Source organism: Sinohyriopsis cumingii, chromosome 9 (assembly GCF_028554795.1).
Source record: "Sinohyriopsis cumingii isolate HCF-2022 chromosome 9, ASM2855479v2, whole genome shotgun sequence".
In the NCBI taxonomy this organism is placed as follows: domain Eukaryota; kingdom Metazoa; phylum Mollusca; class Bivalvia; order Unionida; family Unionidae; genus Sinohyriopsis; species Sinohyriopsis cumingii.
This window is the reverse complement of record NC_142969.1, coordinates 118371843-118390287: the sequence shown is the minus strand read 5'-3', so window position 1 is coordinate 118390287 and position 18445 is coordinate 118371843. Positions and strand designations below refer to the sequence as shown.

At 33.2% G+C, this 18445-nt stretch overlaps 1 protein-coding gene across 1 annotated transcript in view; it reads right to left on the bottom strand.

The window, feature by feature from the left end:
* Positions 1-2822: 2822 nt before the first annotated feature.
* Positions 2823-18445, bottom strand: part of LOC149792543 (putative cytochrome P450 CYP44) — a 54303-nt gene continuing 38680 nt past the window's right edge. The window contains exons 6-11 of the mRNA XM_089971193.1: positions 18041-18239; positions 17365-17533; positions 8313-8479; positions 7425-7503; positions 5517-5720; positions 2823-4669 (exon numbers count right to left, since the gene is read on the bottom strand). Of these exons, the coding sequence (XP_089827319.1) occupies positions 4550-4669; positions 5517-5720; positions 7425-7503; positions 8313-8479; positions 17365-17533; positions 18041-18239 (938 nt within the window). The 3' untranslated portion in view covers positions 2823-4549. The remainder of the gene's footprint in view (positions 4670-5516; positions 5721-7424; positions 7504-8312; positions 8480-17364; positions 17534-18040; positions 18240-18445) is intronic.

Sequence of the window (18445 nt, the reverse complement as noted above, 5' to 3'; positions counted from 1 at the left end):
ACGAATGTGCATAATGTATACAAGTATATAATCTAGCATGATAGCAAAGGTATAACCCATTGTTATGGATAACTTTATATAATCTAGCATGATAGCAAAGGTATAACCCATTGTTATGCAGAACTTTATATAATCTAGCAAGATAACAGAAGTATAATCTATAGCGATGAATTAAGTTTATGTAATCAAGCATGATAGCAAATGTATAATCTATCGCAATGGATAATTTTATATAATCTAGCATGATAACAAAAGTATAATCTATAGCTATGAATTAATTTTGCCTAATCTAGCATGATACAACATATAATTAATCGATACGGATTAACTTTATTTTAATCTAGCATATTAGCAATGCTATAATCTATTGTTATGGATTAACTCTGCATAACAGAGCTTGATTACAAAAGTAGAATCCATCGATTTGGATTAACTTTGCATAATCTTGCATGATAAAATATATAATCTATCGCTATAGATTAATTTTATATAATCTAGCATGATAGCAAAAATATAATCTATCGCTATGGGTTAACTTTGGTATCAGTCCAAAATGACATAGTTCGAAACGAACAAAGCTAGTAGCAACACCATAATAATAACGTATAAAAATAATATATTTGATTAGTTACTTTCCATTGACCTTTCATGAAGGTCAAGTTTATTGAAAATTAGTCTCAAGGACATGCTAGGAATACCTTATATTTTCCAAATCATATTTCGTACTAAGTTCAGCTTAATTGGACTACTGCAGATCATCTACGATACCGTACATAATTAAAAATAATTTAAAAAATGCCATCAGAAACATATTTATGCCCCATCACGACAATGGCAAAGCATACAAAATTGTCATTGAACGTCTCTACGTCCATGTGTGACAGCTTGGTTAAGTTTAAAGTTTAGGTTATTCCAGACATCCGCGTTCCATGAAAACACATGGTTTACGAAATCATACTAAAGTTTCAACGAATTATGAAAACAGTACAACAAGTAGAGTGAAAAACACTAACAACTGAAACTTACATGTGTGTGTATGTGTGATTGTGTATGTGTGTATATATATATATATATATATATATATATATATATATATATATATATATATATATATATATATATATATATATATATATATATATATATATATATATATGTGTATGTATGTATGTATGTATGTATGTATATATATATATATATATATATATATATATATATATATATATATATATATATATATATATATATATATATATATATATATATATATATATATATATATATATATATATATATATGTATGTATGTATGTATGTATGTATGTATGTATGTATATATATATATATGGTTTTAAAGATGTCTTTAAGATGTCAACAATATATATATATCCCCTGAATAGCAATACATTTCTGGTCCATACTGGTATGTATATTCTATTTTCTTGTATCTCATTTAATCTATATTTATTTCAATTTCATTGTTTGTCAGTTTTAAAAATTGAATTTTACATTATATGATATTGTAATGTTAATTTATTCACTAGAGATGATACTGTTTTCAGAAAATAGTTTGACTTTGACTGTTAGTTTATAAACACCAGGTCTTGATCTAAATCCTGACCTTGTTCAGAATTTGTAACAACCATCATAAACAAGGTATATTTTATTTTAAAATGATTGGTCTTTTTCGTGGTCATGGTGGGACTTTGTCTTTAAGATGTCAACAAAACAAATTCTTACAGTAAAATGGTTGGTTTTCGTCAGGGTCACACTGGGTAAACGTGATCTGTAACAAGTACTGGGGCCCCGAGTGGCCGAGTGGTCTAAAGCGCTCTTCGTTACGGATCACTGCCATCTCACCTATGTCTGCGGCGGTTCGAGTCCAAGATTCAGCCAATGTGGGCATGTGAGAAAGCTTGCCAGTAGCTTCTCGTGGGTCGGTGGTTCTTTCCGGGGTTTTCCGGGTTCTTCCTCCACCATTAATACTGGCCGCCATGTATAGCCCTATCGTGCTGAAAAATGGCGTTAAACCCCACAACAACAACAACAACAGTAACAAGTACTTGCCTTCTATAACCGTCGAGAAGATGATCACGTGACCCCTTGTTTACGTTAAGAACAAGATATAACCCATATTATAGAGAATTAATTTCAGTAGAACTGGGCTGTTAAACTGTTAGTTGAATGTTGTGCTGTTTGGAGTTATTTCAAATTACATGGTTGGGAGTTATTTCAAATTACTTGGATTCAAAAGGATTAATCCCTGTTATTTTTCTGGAAAATACGTGTGCTCGTGTAATACTGTGGGAAAAAAAAACAGTTATTTTTATAAAAATTTATTCAGCAACCAGAAACCGGAGTGATAATTCTTGTTTGTACACTACAGATTGCAGCATAAGTCATCGTCTTCCATCTTGGATTCTTCGTCGGGATTCGAACGTGAAATCAGTAGAACATTTTGTTATTAGGACTACTAAAAATTTATTCTTGGATTATTCTTGGATTATTTTTGGATTTGTTTCTATAAAACTGTAAGTTCATAATTTTTTTTCAATTTTACAGAATTTTTCCAGGGAAATAAATTATTGTATTTTTTCAAAGCTTGTTGTTTTCACTCTTTCTTGTGTTACTGTTTATTCGAGCCTAAACAAATGACATAAGAATACTTGAAATATTGTAACTCTCCCGACGCCATTGAATTAAACCTTGATGTCACTCATTGTTCGAAATATCATTCATTGTACATATATAATATGTGCAAATATTTTTACGTCACGATGTCTGATATTCAGTTTGGTTTTACAAAAGCAACATTCAACAGAGTTATATCGCAATGCCTTTAATAAAACTGTAAAATATTATATAGAACATGACAGCCCTGCGTTTACATACTTTTAGATGATAGTAAGGCATTTGATATATTTGTTCGTTGAACACTCTTTAAAAAGTTGCTTAATAGTCAAATTCCCATCTACATAGTACATACTCAAATGAAATGACATAGTAAATACTCGAATAAAAAGGTATGGCACATATTTGTACTACGAGAGGTGGGGAAGTGCAGTATCCAACTATTTCCATGAAATTAATGTGGTGAAGCAGGGAGTTGTTCTTTCCCCTTTGTTATTATTAGTATTATATATATATATATATATATATATATATATATATATATATATATATATATATATATATATATATATATATATATATATATATATATATATATATATACATTCACGTGTTAAATCGTAAGCTGGGTCAGTGTCACATGGACATACATTTGACACTAAATGTGTTATTTCATAATAAGTTTAGTTGTGCCGATAATGTCATTGATAAGTCCTTCTATTGTGGCTTAAGGAAATTATTAACAATATACAAACAATAAGCATTTGTGAATACTATCATCTATACTTCACAAAAATCGGAAAGTATGGTCATTCAGTCAACTTCGCTCAAATTACCCTCTCCTCCTCTGTATTTCGTAACGGCCATGCTCTTACATATGTCAATAGTTATACAGATTTGAGTTCTATTTCAAAACCAAGTCATTCAGATGACGAGGATACAATGAAACGTAGCAGATATGTGTACACTGAAAACAACATGCTTCTACATAAATTTCGACATAGAATATTCAAATCTAAGAGCCGCATTTTGTATTGTGCTCTTCTGTGGACAAACTTTAGTGAATGTCTGCATAGAAAACTAGTTATTGGTTATATTAATAGCTTCTGTTTTCTATTACACCTTCCAAGAAGGAACAGTTCCTCTGACATGTGTAAACTATAATGTATTCAGTTTTTAAAAAGCGATGAGAAAGTATGTGTATTCAATGATGACAAGAATATCTAATACTAAGAACCTTATCTTGAAATCTCTGTGGAACTACGACAGTCATTTACATTCCCGGATTATAGATAGAGGGAACAAACTGGTCTTTAAATGTCTTACATAATTTCATTCTTAACGATGCCGTTCACATTCTGTCGTTGTAGATGTGTTTGTATATTTATACATAAGATATCCATGATCTTTCATGTTTTAAAAACTTTTTATATTTTTAGATGTATGGACTATGCAGTCTGAACAAAAAGATGTCTTATCTTATTTGAAAGTCACAATTACTCTGTGGAACATGTGCATGAACACAACACATTTCATTGGCAGCTCCTTTTTGAAATGTCAGTAATATCGACTAATCTGAATTGCAGAGGTGATTTAAAGTGTCAACAAGCACTTTGTCTGTCGACAAATCTGAATTGTAGCACCTTGAAATGTCAGCAATATCGACTAATCTAAATTGCAGACGTGATCTGAAGTGTCAATAAGCACTTTGTCCCTTGACACATCTGAATTGTAGAGCTTTTTCGAAGTGTCAACAAGTCATTTGTCTATTGACAAATCTGAATTGTAGAAAGATTCGAAGTGACAAGCCCTTTGTCTACCGACAAATCTGAATTTTATAGGCGTATTGATGTGCCAACAAGTACTTTGTCTAATTTCTCTCTTTCGACAAATCTGAATTGTAGATGTGATTTGAAGTGTCAGCAAGCACTTTGTCTATCGACAAATCTGAACTGTACAGGTGATGTTGGGGTTAGAGTGATGGACCTTACAGAAGTAAATTCCTCGTGGTGATACTCCACCTTAAAATTCTGTAGAATCTGCAAAAGCAATTTAATGGAAAGGTATTAATACGTCGAAAAATTAAAATGGTGCCATTCTACAACCTGCTAAATAGTCATTTAATGCTATATTCGATAATAATAACAATATAATAATAATAATAATAATAATAATAATAATAATAATAATAATAATTATTATTATTATTATTATTATTATTATTATTATTATTATTATTATCATCATTATTATTATTATTATTATTAAAATTTTGCAAAAAAAATACAAAACGTTTGACTTATTTCCCTTTAGTTTGAAGAATCGTCATGACATGATAAAGTATTTGTGATTTTTTACTTCATATCTTGGAGGCTACGTACACACTGACAAGACCAACCACCAACCCAATTAACGAGATCAGCAACCAACCCACCCCTCACTCGTAACAGTGGGGCTTTCGCATTTATTTGCAACCACCTACCCTTCTCCCTCTGGAAACAGTCGAACATTTTACATTTAAATCTGGTCAAAACGTTTTAGATCGCTGGGTGGCTACGGGTAGCGTGGGGTTGGGCAAGTATTTTCTAAACTTTTGACTTTAAAAGTTGCCCCACAACTCTCTGCAGACTGGAACGGTCATAAGGTCTGCACCGCTATTACTGAGCTAGATCTTATGGGCGCTCGAAGTTTAGTCGTGGAAATGTGGGAAAGGGGCGGGGTCATTCTATGCTAAGGTACATGCATATATCCATCAGATATAAAGTTGGCTTGGATTTTTTGGCGTAATAGTTATCACAAAATTTACCGACTTTCTGCAATAATTTATTTAATTAAACATTCATCAAGCTGTAAAGAAAAGATTATATTTTTTAAAAAATGACCTACCTTTATTATGGCTAACAAGGATTCCTGGTCAGCGAAGCGTCTCCCTATGCATGATCTAGCACCAATGCCAAAGATAAGGCTGGCGAAGGGATGACTCGTCTCAGATCGTCCGTCTCTAAGCCATCTCTCCGGCAAGAACTGCTCAGGATTCGTGTGGTATGTGTCTTGCGTACAGCTCCAATGTGTGTGAACTGCGACAAACGTCTGAAATAATTTACTAAATCCAAATGTTGTTTATCTCTCTTCGTATCTTTTTGTTCTTTCATATGTATGTATGTATGTATCTATGTATGTATGTATGTAAGTGTGTGTGTGTGTGTGTGTGTGTATGTGTATCTACTTTGGTCCTAAGTACTTAAGCACCGTGCAATATAGTATTTATATTAATCTTAATGACAGTCTTTATGATAGTCGATGATTTCTGACTCGCATGTAATATATATATATATATATATATATATATATATATATATATATATATATATATATATATATATATATATATATATATATATATATATATATATATATATGAAATTAGATGATTAGGTTAGAAGTTACACAAATTTTGATATTGTACATATTATATAGCCAAAATTGCCAATTTTACCCACAAGGTTGCATAAACTCTTTTGCGTCAACAAAACTATATCGTCAAAATATGCAAACTACATGAGTGAACAAAATTAGACAGGGGCCATTGGAATGTATGTTGCATTATAGTTGACTGATATACATTGATCGCAGACCAGAGGTCAAGTATCGGATGACCAAATGTCACTCAGCCCCTAACACGTGCCAATACCTATTGACCGCCAACCAGTATTATCCCTGACAAGTTGCGATGATCACATGATTTACAGCCGCTATGTCAGCTTGTCGTACTTTCAGTAGGTCAGATCAATAGGCTGTGGGTATGTCTACTCTGGCGAATAGATCAAATCAATGGGGTGTGGCTATGTGTACTCTGGCGGATAGGTTAAATCAACAGGATGTGGTTATGTTTACTCTGGCGATAGGTCAAGTGAATAGGGTGTGGTTATGTCTACTCTGGCGATAGGTCAAATCAATAGGCTGTGGTTATGTCTACTCTGGCGGATAGGTCGATGGCCCACCAGGTATGCGTGGATCGAATAGCCGGATATTATCTTGCACAAAAATGAATTGGAGAAATAGCAAAAATTTCCCATAAAACATATACCAATCCAGCTCTGTCTAATCACCACATTTTTTTCCGACTTTCGTAAATGTTTCACAATAAACTTTGAAGTCTTGTTTCGATTAATAGTTTGTTTCTTTCAAGACGCAACGGAAGATTTAACAGAAATAAATATGCAAGTGAGTAGGTGGAGGATTCGCCGTTTTCTGATGGATCCATTGCAATTGACAATGCATAAAAAGTGATCCTTATTCCAGTCGTGTTACACGAAGTATCATTTTCTGTCATGAAATTACAGTGTTTTACCCTACAACATATATTTCCTTTAATTTTATTAAAGCAGAGAGAACAATTTTAAAAAAGTACCCTACAATTTAGAGAACCCAAACCATCAAACCCCAACCCGCTTTTTCTGCCCAATTACATCGCCGATCCATCCTCGGTCAAAACTGACCTCTCCCTTTGTTATACATTTTACATCTAACGATGATGCGAACGTATAAAATTTAAAGTACTCAGATATGATGGTATCCCCACCCCTTGGGTATGTGATATGATGGTATACCCACCCCTTGGGTATGTGATATGCTGGTATACCCACCCCCTTGGATATGTGATCAGATATGATGGTATACCCATCCCATCTGTGTATGTGTTCGGATATAATGGTATACCCACCCCCTTGGGAATGTGATATGATGGTATACCCACCCCCTTGGGTATGTGATCAGATATAATGGTATACTCACCCCCTTGGGAATGTGATATCCACTGCATACGATGTCCTCATTGAGGGTTCTGCATGTGCCACCCGTAATATGATGGAATCTGAAAAGGAATCATTATTATAAGTTATTGTTGTTGTTGTTGTTGTTGTTATAAGTCGTTTTGCGAACATGCGCTGTTTCGCGAGCATGACCTGGTCCTAACAGAACGACAGGTCATTTCGTGACCTTTGGCAGTCCTGAATGGTACCAAGCGGTTTCGTATCCAAACAGTTTATTTAGTCCTGAAACAGCCAGTCGCCGTCTCGTGATGAAACGTGTTCTTAAAAATAAACAGAACGTTTCGTAACAGAGCAACTTTTGTCTTTTATCATCTGGCGCCAAGACGCAACGGTAAAGTCTCGTGGCCTAGATTACTTTTGCCATTGTTTGCTGGAATAAAATGGTTTTGCATAATGACAAATTATGTCATCCGTTTTAAATTCATTAAACATATTCCTTACAAAATATGTATAACTATATGAATAATGATGAAGAGCTTGGATAGGAAAGACGCATTCAAAACAAATCATCGAACGGTCGTAGAACATTAAAATAGTACGGAATCTTTTTAAGTGGTTTATGCATAAATGAAATCTTCACCAACTGATTTTTAAAAAGAAAAAACAAACACGGATTTCTTTTTAAAGTAGTTAATACATAGTTAACATATAATTCCTTGCAGAGAGAGAGATCAGTAAGTTTTAAGTTATTAATCACAACTTATTGGTAAATAAAAATAACTTAGCTCAATCTATTTAACCTATCGCAACTCAGGTGTACCACACGTTACGTCCCCTTTCTAGCCCCTACCCCCCTCCACCCCACCCCACCCCCCGTTGGTTTATAAATTCGGCATTAAATCTAACTTACCTGTGAGCTTCCTTGATGAAAGCCTTCAAATATTTAGCATTCAGTAATGCTTCGTGTGTTACGGGTGACTTGTTGGGCAGAAGTCTTTCGATCTCTTGAAATAGTTTTTCTTGAACCTCTTGATGGTCAGCCAGACTCTTCAATGTATAACACAAAAAGTGTGCCGTCTGCAAAATACGATTTTTGTTTTGTATGAGTCACATCGATATAAACAACCACTTGCTTATGTTCCCATCACTTTCGCGTAAAATATTCTTTGTTGAGTTGTTTTAGAGTTTTGTCTGAGAAGATATGTATTGAAATGATTTTATTAAAACTTGAATGGGGCCCGAGTTTCACGCGGGTGTGTCGACTGAAATCCCATTAGGATATATATATATATATATATATATATATATATATATATATATATATATATATATATATATATATATATATATATATATATATATATATATATATATATCTAACTGAAATGGTTAAATTACACTAAAATTGTCACATAAGCTATGTATAGTTACAATGAAATCCTACTAGAATTATATTGCAGAGTCATCTGTCTCTGCGTCGAATAAAATTCAGATGTCTCACAGAATGATCCATTTGGAATTTCATTCATCAGAACTAACATGAAACAGGCAATGTGAGCAGTGTGATCCTAAAAACAGTTACCCAGTCACCCAGAGGGCTACCGAATACCATTGCTGCTTAAGTCCAGTGAAAAGCGACCCGATGCCATAAGCCGCCTGTGTGCAGGTCTGCAACTACAGCTCCTAGTAAATCCATACCCTCTGCTGTGCCGTTCACCATCGTCACAGGACCTGAAGGAAACATCTGATGAGGGGACGAGAGTAGTGTCATGTCTTGCGCGTGACTAATATTTAAGTGAGGAAAGCTGCGCAGAGCCGCCCTCAGTCTCTTGCCTAGGGCTGTCCTCAGTCCAGTGACACGATAGTGTCGATACGTCTGGAGACAGGTCCGGATGCAATGGATGGCTGCCATTCAATCGTACTGCACTTAAGCTGATGCAGATGCTGTCCCAACATCTCTTTCCATCTGCCTTCACAGCCAGGGGATGGGCGTATCTGCTAAGCCACCTGAACCGCTAGAACGGACTAACCAGAGGGAGCCAGTCAGATGTAGCTGTTGACTCTGGGTCAATAGCCACAGGTAGTACCGACTACGGTAGCAGGCGATGTCTGAACTAGCAAAGGAAGATGATAGGGTCCAGTCAACATGCATGTGTATTAATACGCGGATATGATGGACTAAGGTTTGCATGATCCGGGGATAAAAACAGCCTAATAGCAACGATATATTCTAAAAGACTATGGACTGTGAGGAACATGTTCAATGTTTTTATTGTCAGAAACGATCGAGATTCTGTGAAATACATTACTTCGAACTATTTTGATTTATCGAAATTATGACTATTAAAAAACATCTTGGTAATAATATAGCAATACAATTTTTATTTCTAGTGCTTATTTTTACGACATTTTCTGATTATGTAAGCATGTATGCCCTTTATATAGAGTACCATACAAGTTTATCAAAGTATATTGTATTTAACTGTACTACCGCACCACACATATATACAACACAATAAACGAAGGTTCTTAAATGGATTGATCATATACACTACCGTCGTGAACAGTTTTGACATACTAAGGAAGTCATCCACAATCTGGGATTTTTCTTGTCCCAAAGTATGGAATGTGTTTCAAAACAAATACAAATATGAATCATTAGTCAGACATTTTATCACATTTTTGCACAACAGAGTGTAGAATAGTGATTAAGATTTGGAAATTCGAGGATGAACAATAGTACAATTTATGGTGAATTATGGATAATACGGGTTTTGTTCAAATTTTAAAAATGATTTTTGTTGATTGATCTAATACCATCCCTTTCTATCTATTTTATCTGGAGATCAAAATCTAAAATCACTAGGACCGCTTATGTTTCTCCTCCCATGCTTTTTAATTCACATGCAAATCATAATTACAAGCATACTGTAAAAATCTATTACGCTTCCAACTTCATCTTTGCAGACGATAGTCAGTATTTCTCTTGTTCCTGTAATTGCTTAAACAACCATTACCAACGCATGAAATATAATGAACGTGATAAACAGTTTAACAGCAGATATACTAGTAAACTTAAATATTATCCGTTGGATTAAATTTCGGTATTATTGATCTCGTCAAATAAAATAAATGAATGTACAGGATTCAAAAACCCACAAAAGGTCTCCGATTCAGTAGATGTCTCCAGACATCAGTGGAAATTGAATCTTAACGATTTAAAGTTTTAGTTGGTTATAAAATCTGTTTAATTAATGTTCTAAGTTACAAAAACGTTTGAATTGGTCGCTAAGCGCCCTATATCAGCTTTTTCATGATCGCTTGCAGTCATTCCCCGTTTGACTATAGAATATATTCTCTGTAATGAAACTGATTACATATAATCTCTTGCATAAATTGGATTATAAAATAGATTTCTTTTCCAGGCCAACCATGAGTGTAATACAACTTTCCATTTATGAAGCACCAATTATGAAAGTTTACTCTCAAGCAATCTCTAGATACGGAGTGTCCGTTTACTTTGCATACAATTATTTCGTACCGTTTACACTGTATTCTCTAGCTTTCTATCCATCTGCTGTACATTCTATAAACGTGTCGTAGAAATAGAAGATCTCAAATGGGTTATCATAAGTTATACAGATCTCAAATGGGTTATCGTCAGTTATACAGATCTCAAATGGGTTATCATAAGTTATACAAATCTCAAATGGGTTATCATCAGTTATACAGATCTCAAATTGGTTATCATCAGTTATACAGATTTCAAATGGGTTATCATCAGTTATACAGATTTCAAATGGGTTATAATCAGTTATACAGATGATAACTTCAGTTATTACAACCTGGGCCAATGGAAATATAAATCGATTACAAAAGCATCTACTATACATCGCGAGGTGTTGACGCAAGTTATTAATTTATCAATAATTTAAGTACTGTATAATTAGGACGTTGTGTGTTTTCCTTTCTTCTTCCCATGCTGAGTAAAAGTTATCAAACCTGCACTCAGTGCAAAAACAGGTAATCACCACCTACATGATCGAAATTCAGCAAAGTATCCAAAGTCATATAATATTCTTTCAACTGACTGTAATTATTTCAAAGTATCAATTGTCAACAATTTACTCATTGCAGATGTTAAACCTAATGTTAAAGTATCTAACAAAGATTTTTAAATTTGACTGATCAACAACAATTATAACAATTTCATTATATGTTTTCTTAGTTTGCTAATTCACGTTCTATTAATTTTTCCAACTAAATGTCAGATAAAATTATAGCAGTGGTTTTTTTTTTGTATGTCCCATTTGCGAAAGTATTATTAATTTGTATTTATAATATTCTTCATAACTATTCTCAATTTTGTTTTCACCGACAAAACTCTTATAGTTTAATCTTAGTTTTGTCCATATAATAGTGCAAACGTGGCTGAAGATGGCGAAAGTAATTTTGATGAGATGAATAAAAAGAACAAACCTCTAATGCAGCAATTGATTAACCTTTTGCTGATAACTGATCTATTGAGAAAACGAATTTAAAATTCAACAAATACCCACGACTTAAGTTCCTCAATAAAAACAATTTGTTAAACTAAGCTTAAATATAGACTAGCACAAAATAATATACGTATGCGTCATTTAACAAACGAAGGGAAAAAAAACATTGTATGACCAAGAAATAGGCAATGAACCAAAATAAACTTCGAAATAAGCTGTTGACGTATAACTCTATAGCTGCAAGTACGGATGGAAGTGGTTTCCCCAAATCCTTTATGTTGGACAAAAAAACGAAATATATGACTGCTACCAAATGACAAACATATATATTTTGAACAGGCTTTAAAATATACAATTAAATCAGACGGCCGAAGTGGATATCAACATTCAAAACAAAAATGGGCCATTAGAGCAAGCTATCGCAACAGGTAGAAAATACAATTTTAGGTTTGATACAGATCCGGAAGAAATTTACAATGATACGAAAAATATTCACAATGATTGTGGAAAAGGACAGACAGACAGACAGAGGGAGGGAGAGAGAGGTGTGCAGTATTACCGGCATATAGGTTTACCACTGTATTTTTTTCTGTTGGTACGTACTACAATTCTTTTTCACTTACCGGAACTTCAATAGTTTTCCGTGAGTAAAGAATGTACGGAAATTCCCTAGTAATTTTGTCACGAGCTGATACTGACTGCAGTTTACCTATTTTTTTCAAAGCAGTTATATTTCACACTAATTAATATTTTATTATAAAAATTATAATTTTATTAATGATCCTTGAATCACATGCACAACACGTGTCACGTATGCCAACACAGTGGCAAAATGTAATTCTGTGAAATATATTCAAGCCATCCCTTTGATGCCATTCTTTCCTGACATTTTAATGAACTGGACAAGTTCCTTTGCTGGCTGATAATGTAATTTTACTTATTTTAGCGATAATTACCTTCTTCTTTGCAACTGTAATTAAACAGTCATGTTTTGCAGGAAACAAAATAACAAGAGAAAGAACGAAAAAAGTAGAAACTTAAACTTTATTTCAGTAAATTAAACAGCTTCTGAAACCATAGACATAATTATGAATGCTTCTTCGCTTGCTTCGTGATCTCTCTTGTAAATGAAATGACGTTCTGATTACAATATTCTCGCTATTTTGGCTATTCTTGACTACATAAGTTTACTCGCGTTCTATTCTTTTATTGTGTTGTCTCTCTTTGCAAGAATTGTTCTAGACTAGGTATCAGCTGCTGAAATTATTTTCTTTACCAAATTTGAAATTATATCAGTATTTATTATTAGAATAAATGTGTCGGATGACTTATTAAATTGTTTACGTATCCAATCGCTACGCAACAAAAAGCGGAAATCGCTACCGATAGTTTATTGTAAATTTTAATGCCGAAATGTATTACTTAAATCGTATTGTAATATGTTTATTTTTGTCTGTGTCACAGCTTGTTCACCTAAAAATTTCAAACAATTGTTACAATGCATCGAACTTTAGAAACAGTCTGTGTAATAGATATTCTAATACGAACTTGATGACTTAAAAATACTTACCACATAAGACCCAATACTTTGATTTTACTTACATATTCGATCTTCTGTCAAACAATTACTAGTTTGTACAAGTAAATAATGACGATCAATACTATTTTTCAACGTACATCGTCAAATAATGAATAGGCGTTGATACGTATCTTTCACATCAGCTAATGTAGGATCTTCAAAACCTTGATGTGCAGTTTTATGTTCTGCAGAAACATTATCAACAAAATATTGATTGTTCTATAAACAGTCTTTGATTATGAGAAGGAGGGATATTACAGTTATTAAAACCCATCTGAGATCCTTTCAGATCCATATTTTTTTTTACTGGATTAAAATCTTGAACATCAGGTGGTACTGTGCATTTTACAACCATTTTCATGTCTGAGAGTACAATTTAAACATGAATATCGATTCTACTAACTCAGGTACACTTAGGTATGTTATAGTCCAATAAAATATTCATTTCCTTGTCTACCTGTTGTAATCGATACTGACCAGTTCAACTGCATTTGCCAAACTTTCATATCATATCACACTGCACCCTGTATTTGTGCATTGGATTATCGTTGCCAAATCGAAAGGTTTATATATACAAATATTTCCTAAAAATATTTCCTAAAAGAAAAATAGTATGGCCTGTATGCAAATAGTTACATTTTATATGTAGTATATGTTGACCTACCTATATATATATATATATATATATATATATATATATATATATATATATATATATATATATATATATATATATATATATATATATATATATATATATATATATATATATATATATATATATATATATATATATATATTTATTTATTTATTTATTTATTTATTTATTTATTTATTTATTTATATATATAAATTTTTTTTAAGTGTAGGATTTAAGTGACCAGGAAATTAAAACAAAGTTTTGGAGGTAGGGTTCTGTGCTATGTGGCCAACAAACAATTCTGAATACAATGTGGGCTTTCTCTTTAAATTTTAGTTTGGATAGTAGGGTGTTTATCTTAAAAGATTAAAAATGAAAAGTATTTTAATAGTAAACTAGCAATAAAAGAAGACGTGTCAGTGCTGTCCGTTTATTCAGTAACAGACAAATGAGATTTACATGGGTGTCCCAATTGTTATCACAGAAAATATCATACAGGTTTTAAGACTGAACTGCGGCGCATTCAACGACACTGGGCACAAGCTTGAGTGTAGGAATTATTGACAGTTCCTGAGTTGAGACAATTGCCATACAAGAAGTTTTGGACAGATTTATGTGCATGTATTTCGCGTGTACCAATACTGACTCCTGCTTTTAATGTAAGACTTGAGCAAGAGTGCATAACAATTTATAATTTCTAGACTGCTAATTTCTTCGCCCCACAAATTGTGATCAGTACTATCAAATGTCTTTAAAATCGATGAAGACAAATCCCATTAATTCTACCAGCGTTAATAAAGTCAACGTTTCTTATTTATTTTTTAATGACGATCACGATAAAAATATGTCTATAATTTGACGAGCCATTTGGGTTCGTCTTTACGAACTGGAAAAAAATTGGTTTGCTTCAAGGTGTCAAGAATACGCGTTTCTAGGCAATGATATAATATCTAACAATCTTTTATATCTGGCACTAGACTGGTCCAGTATATTAAACGATATACTATGTCAAATCTTTTACATTTGGCACTAGACTGGTCCAGTATATTGTTGTTGTTGTTGTTGTAGGGTTTAACGCCATTTTTCAGCACAAGATAGGCCATATATGGCGGCCAGTATAACTGGTAGAGGAAGAACCCTGGAAAACCCAGGAAAGAACCACCGACCCACGAGAAGCTACTGGCAGGCTTTCCCACGTACCCACGCTAGCCGAGCCTTGGACTCGAACATACGCAGACAGAGGTGAGATGGCAGTGATCCGGAACGGTGAGCGCTTTAGACCACTCGGCCACTCGGGGCCCCTGGTCCAGTATATTAAAATATATACATGTCAAATCTTTAATATTTGGCACTAGACTGGTCCAGTATATTAAAAGATATACTATGTCAAATATTTTATATTTGGCACTAGACTGGTCCAGTATATTAAAAGATATACTTAGTCAAATATTTTGTGTGTGGCACTAGACTGGTCCAGTATCTTAAAATATATACTATGTCAAATCTTTAATATTTGTCACTAGACTGGTCCAGTATATTAAAAGATATACTATGTCAAATATTTAATATTTGTCACTAGACTGGTCCAGTATATGGAAAGATATACTATGTCAAATCTTTTATATTTGGCACTAGACTTGTCCAGTATATGGAAAGATATACTATGTCAAATCTTTTATATTTGGCACTAGACTGGTTCAGTATATTTAAAGATATACTATGTCAAATCTTTAATATTTGGCACTAGACTAGTTAAGTATATTAAAAGATAAACTATGTAAAATCTTTTGTATTTGGCACTAGACTGGTCCAGTAACTTAAAATATATACTACGTCAAATCTTTTATATGTTGGCGCTAGACTGGTCCAGTAATTTAAGGCTATACTACGTTAATCAACCTTTTGTATTTTGGCATTAGACTGATCCAGAAATGAAAAGCACAACTATGTCAGTATTATTTTATAGTTTGACTCTAGACTGGTCCAGTAGTTTGTTTGCGTATCAGCACTGAAAAGAATGTTGAAGACTTCATGAACAGAAAATCTAGGCATAACAAGTTTTTAATTTCGGAAAGGTACTGATTCTACATCAGATGGCACTAGTTCTATATCAGAAGGTACTCATTCTTTTACAAAATAACGATAGAAGGAAACGTTCTGTTGGCTGGAATAACGTTTTCATTCAGGCGATTGCTGAGATATACGGCCAGTTATTGTATCTTCTTTGTAACGTCTTCTTCTTATTGGACTGCTTTATAGTTTATAGAGTTGATGTGATAGTGAAGCGATTAAATATATATATGTGTCTTTGGAATGCTTTTAGTTAGCTTTATGTTCAATTTTTACACTAACATAAAACTAAGGTAATATTTTCCCCTTGCACTTATTGATAAGATAATCATAAATTATTTTCTTCTTTGTTTCAGTTCAGTAAAATACTTATAAAAAAAAAATGGATAACCACAGCGAGCAAATAGAGTTAACTTCATGTTAACCATTACTCAAGCCCTCTGGTAATAGAGAAAAACAGCGTCCAAACAGAATTTTTCCTGAATTCTTTTAAAACTAGCGAGTTCATCCTCGTCCTAACACTATTTTCACGCAACTGGGCAGTGTCACATCACAAGAGAATGTTACCATTAAATTCGGAACGCTAAATCAAGTGTGAATTTGATAACTGCACTGGATGCTGCGAAATTAATTGATTTTGTATTCCCAAACACTGGAAAATTAGAGGTGATAATTCTACGTGTTCAGCTACAGCATATGAGGCAACATTTGAAAAAGAAACTGTGATTTGAGCGTTTAGCGTCTTGAAGAAGTAATGACTTACAAAACCTATTTTGGGTATTTCATTGCTTGGAATACATCTTTGTAGTATGATATTACATAACTTTGTGGTTAATGTGTCATGCTAGTTTTATGTGCGACATATATTTAGCTTTAATTGTCATATACTCTACTAGAAAAAGATGAGAAAAGTAGAAATTAGTTGATGTTAAAACTTCTCTTCTTTTTTTATAAAGAAACACACGCACACACAATCGCACAAGTTTGATGAACATCTCTTCGAGTTAGGTTAATCAACACACATTTTTTGAACATTTCTATAAATTTGAACCAAATACGGTAGATATGTTTACAATGAAAACCTCATTCAATAGGTTTGATAAGATGAGCTGTTACGAATGTGTGACCGTTAAACGAATCCTCATTTGAGTTTGTAATGCTATGCAAAACCTACCGTATCAACTCCAGCAAAGAAGAATTCGGTAATTATCGTGATAACATCAGTTTGGGTAAGTTCTTCCTTGGACAAAAGGTATGGAATTAGGTTTCCTTGCATTTCCTCTGTACCACTGGTATTATCCTTGCTTTTCTGAATGACTTTTTCTGCGTATTTCTCGGCAAGACTAAAAAGGGAAATGAATTTACATTCTTGCAACAGTGTGCTGTCGATTCTAGGCCTATAGATCAATGATCAATTTATTTCCTCTCATATATATATATATATATATATATATATATATATATATATATATATATATATATATATATATATATATATATATATATATATAATATATGTATGTATTATACACACGTGCGCGCTTGTGAATACAATGCTACACTTTATTTCGGGCGTAACCGCTCATTTAAAATGATACAAAATTACAAAATAAGGGTATGTATCTCTTAAGCTTTTTTTAATCTTTCTGTCTTTTATATTTAGAAAATAAACCTTTAGTAAAAATTCTTAGAAATATCATGTACTGCGATTTGTGACATATATAATGCTAATAGATAATCATACGAACTTAGAAACGTTCTTTCTCGTGGAAAATATTCAAACAATCCTTTTGTTGTGTTTTTGAGAAGTTGAGGATTTATCATTGCACGGAGCTCTGATGTGAACTTACTTCCGGATATATGTCATAACTTCCGTCATGCGCCTCATGGTTGGCGTGTTAAAAAAGAGGTACAGAGGTAGGCCTTGGGTCTCGTTATACGTAATTTTCATCAAAGTTTTTATGGCACTAACGAGATTTTCCACTTCAGACTGGCCACTGATGGAATTAAACGAATCCAATCTAGTGTCGAAGCAAACGACCCCGATACCTACAAAGAAGATTGGGAACCTTCAGAATGTATCCAAGTTTGATATTCAGCCAACATGGTGAAGATTGAACGTAGCAGTTACTAATCCCTTACTTATGTAAAGCAAATGATGAAGTCTTTATAAACCACAAGCTCATAGGTTTGTAACTGTGCTCTTGGAAAAATTCAAGAAGTGTAACAAGAACAGACTGTAAGAAAGTGAAGCT